The sequence below is a fragment of the Salvelinus alpinus genome, unplaced genomic scaffold, assembly GCF_045679555.1.
Source record: "Salvelinus alpinus unplaced genomic scaffold, SLU_Salpinus.1 scaffold_56, whole genome shotgun sequence".
NCBI classification, from domain to species: domain Eukaryota; kingdom Metazoa; phylum Chordata; class Actinopteri; order Salmoniformes; family Salmonidae; genus Salvelinus; species Salvelinus alpinus.
The window spans coordinates 24,137-29,363 of record NW_027255997.1 but is presented as its reverse complement, the minus strand read 5'-3'; the positions used below and the strand labels follow the sequence as shown (position 1 = coordinate 29,363).

General features: G+C 55.4%; 1 protein-coding gene across 1 annotated transcript; it reads left to right on the top strand.

The window, feature by feature from the left end:
- The first annotated feature begins 264 nt into the window (after positions 1 to 264).
- Positions 265 to 2,966, top strand: LOC139567142 (piggyBac transposable element-derived protein 4-like). The gene is made up of 3 exons (XM_071388621.1): positions 265 to 373; positions 512 to 1,564; positions 1,892 to 2,966. Exons 1-3 carry the CDS (start codon positions 265 to 267, stop codon positions 2,917 to 2,919), a joined length of 2,190 nt encoding a protein of 729 aa, XP_071244722.1. The 3' UTR covers positions 2,920 to 2,966.
- Positions 2,967 to 5,227: the final 2,261 nt, after the last annotated feature.

The following is a 5,227-nucleotide window of genomic DNA, read 5'->3' as shown; positions in this document are numbered from 1 at the left end:
GTAAGCCCTGCGTTATGAGTTGTTCCCCTCTGTTCCGGGGGCCTGGGGTCAGAGTGACCCCTGCGGCGTTAGCAAGGTGTATGTTGTAAGCCCTCCCCTCCTACCCCTGTCTGAGCCGGGTCGGAGTGACCCGGGGCCTGTGTTAGGAGTTGTTCCCCTCTGTCTGGGCCGGGTCGGAGTGACCCCGGCAGGGACCAGTTGTCCCCATCAACTCTGTGCACGACCTCGGTGCTATCACGCGGGTAGGCCAGCCGAGCGTCCCGGATGGGACCGAAGGGGCCAAGGGGCCGAAGGGCCGAAGGGCCGAAGGAGCAGGCAGGGCCGACCACGCGCCTCGTCCATTCGCGTGCCTCGTCCCATTCACGTGGCCACCGTAAGCAGGGCGTAGAGAGGCTACTAATATTGTCAGGAAGAAGAAGAAGAAGAAGAAGAAGAGGACGACGACGAGGAGGACGACGAGGAGGAATACGACCCCGCCGAGCGTGAGCCCTCCGCCTACGACAGTAAGCAGGGCGTAGAGAGCCTACTAATATTGTCAGGAAGAAGAAGAAGAAGAAGAACAACAACAACAACAAGAACAAGAACAACAACAACAACAACAAGAAGAACAAGATGAGGACGATGATGAGGACGACGACGAGGACGACGGCGACGAGGAATACGACCCCGTCGAGCGTGTTGCCTCCGCCTACGACGCCTCGCAGTCCCGGTTTCAGCGCGGCTCAGGTCCTGGAACAGATATCCTCCAGCGTCGACCAAGAAGACGAAGAAGACTACTGCGATTCCGAAGAGGAGGACGTTTCGGAAGATGAAGACGGTGAGGAATACAACCCCGAGCGCGACGCGGACGACTACGGAGACGACTCGGCCTCGCGGTCGTGCTCCTCTTCGGAGGAAGAGCCGGAGGAAGAGCCGGAGGAAGAGCCGGAGGGAGACGCGGCCGCTGCCCGAGAGCGAGACAGAGAGCCAGACAGAGCCAGAGAGCCAGAGCGAGAAAGGGAGACGTTGCTGTCGAAAAACGGCAAAATCAAATGGTCCTCCGCGGCCTATCGCGGCCCGGACCGACCCCGCGCCATCCGCCCGCCCTGCCCCGCCGTGACGCCGGGCCCCACGGCCTACGCCGCGTCGCGAGCGCTCGACATCGAGTCCGCCTTCCGGCTGTTTGTCACACCGGCGATAGAAAGGATCATCGTGGACATGACCAATCTGCAGGGGGTGAGAAAATACGGAGACGGCTGGCGACCCATGGACTCCACCGACCTGCGCGCCTACGTAGGGCTGCTGATCCTAGCCGGCGTCTACAGGTCCCGAGGCGAGGCCGCGGCCAGCCTGTGGGACGCCGAGAGCGGCAGGACCGTGTTCCGCGCCACCATGCCGCTCAAGGCGTTTCACAAGTACTCGAGGCTGCTGCGATTCGACGACCGCCAGTCGAGACCCGCGAGACTCGCCACCGACAGACTGGCGGCCGTGAGAGAGGTGTGGGACCTGTGGGAGGAGCGGCTGCAGGCCCTCTACAACCCGGGGCCCGAAGTGACGGTGGACGAACAACTGGTCCCGTTCAGAGGTACCGTCTATGCATCTGTGTACGTACGCGTAGCGTAGAGAGCACGGGCAGTCTATGTATCTGTGCATAGAGAGCGGTAGCAGTCAATGTATCTGTGTATGTACGCGTAGCGTAGAGAGCACGGGCAGTAGTAGCACGGGCAGCGGTAGCAATCGGCAGTAGTAGCAATGGGCAGCAGTAGCAATGGGCAGTGGCACGGGCGGCGGCGGCGGCTGCGTGTAACGTAAACGCAGTGCGCCCCGATGGTGAGCCGGTAACTCATGACGCTGCTAATCTCCTGCTAATCTCCTCTCCCTCTCCTCTCCCTCTCCTCTCCCTCCCCTCAAGGACGCTGTCCTTTCCGACAGTACATTCCCAGCAAGCCGGCCAAATACGGCATCAAGTCGTGGGTGGCCTGCGACGCCAAGTCCAGCTACGCTTGGAAGATGCAAGTGTACACCGGCAAGGCGGCCGGCGGATGCCCCGAGAAGAACCAGGGCGCGCGCGTCGTCCTCGATCTGACCGAGGGACTGCCGGCCGGTCACAACGTCACGTGTGACAATTTCTTCACCTCCTACGAACTCGGGCAGCGGCTCCTCGAGAGGAACCTCACCATGGTGGGCACGGTGCGAAAGAACAAGCCCGAGCTCCCTCCCGCGCTGCTCCAGTCCAAGGGCAGACAGGTCTCGTCCTCCAGGTTCGCCTTCACGCCCACCGCCACTCTAGTGTCCTACCTGGCAAAGAGAAATAAGAACGTGCTGCTTCTGAGCACGCGGCACGCGGAGCCCGACGTCAGCGATCGCCGAGACCGGAAGCCGGCCCTCATCCTAGACTACAACTGCAACAAGGGCGGCGTGGACAACCTAGACAAGGTGGTCGGGACCTACAGCTGCAGACGGATGACCGCCCGCTGGCCCCTGGTCATCTTCCACAACATCCTCGACGTGTCCTCCTACAACGCCTTTGTCATATGGCGAGAGATCAACCCCGACTGGATGCCCGGGAAGCGGAACAAGAGGAGGGTGTTCCTGGAGCAGCTCGGAAAGGCGCTCGTGAAGCCCTTGATCCAAAGAAGGCAGCGTCTCCCCCGCACCGAAGCCGCGTCCGCACTTGTCAAAGTCATACGGGGCGAGCGTGTATCCGCCGAGGCTCGTCCGCAGGCCCGCGAGCGAGCCGCCGGCCCGGCCGCCGCCGCCGCCCCGGCCGCCCCGCTGGGGGCGAGTAAGAGGAAGAGGTGTCAGGTCTGCCCACCCAAGAAGGACGCCAAGACACACACAGCGTGCTGCAGGTGTAAGAAATACATCTGCAAAGGCTGTTCACACCCATACTGTCACACTTGTGCCCACTGGGCCTTTAGCCAAGACGGGACAGGGTGACCCGGGGGGGACACTGTGTGCTAGGCATAATAGGAGGACAACGGGAGGGTTATGTAACAACAACCATACCCAAAAGGCACAATATCCACAACCAAGGGAAGGTAGTGCAGGAGGGGGGGCGTTTTTAGAATCAATACCCAAACTCACACGGGGCCCAAGGGCAGTACGGGGGACAGCCTGTCACTTCGCACACAGGGCCCTTGGCCGTAATGTTGAATCTGTGAGTGTCCACCACAACCTCTCAGTTATCCAAAACTTTATGTTGTATCCTGTCTGTGGAATTTGGAGGCTGTGACAATAGATCCAGCTTTCAGTAGTGTAGCAAACCACGTATCAGTTATCCAACACTTGATGTTCTAGCCAACGCACTAATACAGGGAACTACTTATAAGTCAGTTTGGGTTGTTACAAGAGTTTACATTTATCAACACTGGGGGAGAGGTATCAGCTATAACAAGTAGGACTATTATGGGTAACCTGTTCATCTTCGTTGCAACAATCCACTTGTCTCTATGTATGCATCTGTACGAAAAGCACAGTGTAATCAGTGATGGACCTGTGCTTGAAGAAGACTACCTGGGTGTGGATGGGGGACTTGACCTTGACGGAGAATATCGTGGTATGGATGGGGGACCTGAGTTTGACGGAGAAAATGGGGTTGTGAACGGAGTCCCTGAGTTTGACAGACCCGGATTACAAGGGAGATCTAGAGTGGCCCGCTCTATCCAAGGTGGTTCGGATGACAACTCTATGCCTGACCTCATTGGGGTAGAGAAAGGTTATTGCTACAGGAACATTTGTAGGCAATTTGACACCTGGAACGTTACTTACCGGGTGACATTGATGAAACCATACCAAGTGTATAAACTTGATGGTAAATGTCTGCCTATCACTCTAGTGAGCTACTACGGAAAAGGAAAGCCTGACGTCTCAGTGTTCTCTGTGGTGTTTAACTGGAAGACAACGTCTACTCAGTCTCTAATACCCAGTGGATCACAATACAAGGCAGGTGCACAGATCTTGGTGAACTGTGCATCTGGAAGAGACATGGATGGTCCCGGAACAGCCGTGGTAGATCGGCCTTACTACGCAGCCTGTCCTGTGGACTGTACCGGATACAACGTGAACACTGGTGCCAGACTACATTCCCTGGGTCTCAGTGTACTGAAGACTGAAGGTGTGAGGATGATGGACTTGTCATCGGTGTCACTGAATCTGACACTGCTCCGAGAAAGTATGGGGGAGATGTAATTATCCTAACAGTTGAAATGTTATATTGTATTCATTTGGTACTATGGTGATGTGGACCTCTTTTATCAATAAAGTACAGTGGTAACACTTGACAGTTGCTTGTCTGAGCATACTTTATTTTTTACTTGCATTCAACAGCATTATAAACTATAACATGGCTACCCAAGCCCAAGCCCTCACAGTGAGCAAGCCTGGAAGCCTTATAGGCTCCTGTGGCTTCTGTCAAGCTCTGTGTGTTTGATGACGCTTTCCTTAGGTCCGCCCTATCATGACTCAGTCAGCAAGCATGGCAGCCATTATAGGCTCCTGTGGCTTCTGTCAAGCTCTGTGTGTTTGATGACGCTTTCCTTAGGTCCGCCCTATCATTACTCAGTCAGCAAGCATGGAAGCCTTATAGGCTCCTGTGGCTTCTGTTAAGCTCTGTGTGATTGATGACGCTTTCCTTAGGCCCGCCCTATCATGACTCAGTCTGCAGAACTGTGGGTCTTTGACAATAGGGGCCAAAGCGATATATTAATGACTATACTGACGTCTCTCAAGAAGCAGAACAGAGTGTATAATGGCACATGGGAAATCAGAGTCTTTCTATACACTCAGATATTGTAATACAGCAAAGGAGAATGACAGTAGCGACGACTCGGACATTGACTTTGTTAGTGGCAGCACATGCAGAGAGCTGCAGTTCAACCCTGTTACAGTTGAAGATGCCCAGCTGCTGTGCACTAGGCTGAAGGTGCAGTGCAAGAAGAGGTCTCTCAGTCATACTGCGTCTGGTGTGTTAGGTGCTCCGTGTAAGAATGTGAAAATAAAAGGTGACGGAAATTGTTTCTTCAGAGCGGTCAGTGAAGCACTATGTGGTACAGAGGAGTACCATGAGCCAATTCGAAATGCGGTGGTGCAGCAGCTACAGAGCAAACAACATATGTATAGGACCATCCTGAGAGTGTGTTACCGTTCAGTGTCAGAGTACATTACGGAGTCCAACATGAATTGTTTAGGTAGTTGGGCGACCGAAGTGGAGATTCAAGCAGCTGCAGACATGTTGGGGGTAAGCATA

Coding starts and splice junctions, on each gene's coding strand:
- LOC139567142 (XM_071388621.1), top strand. CDS start 265: ATGGGACCGAAGGGGCCAAGGGGCCGAAGGGCCGAAGGGCCGAAGGAG. Junction 374..511: donor GTCCCATTCACGTGGCCACC/GTAAGCAGGGCG, acceptor GACAGTAAGCAG/GGCGTAGAGAGCCTACTAAT. Junction 1,565..1,891: donor ACAACTGGTCCCGTTCAGAG/GTACCGTCTATG, acceptor CCTCCCCTCAAG/GACGCTGTCCTTTCCGACAG.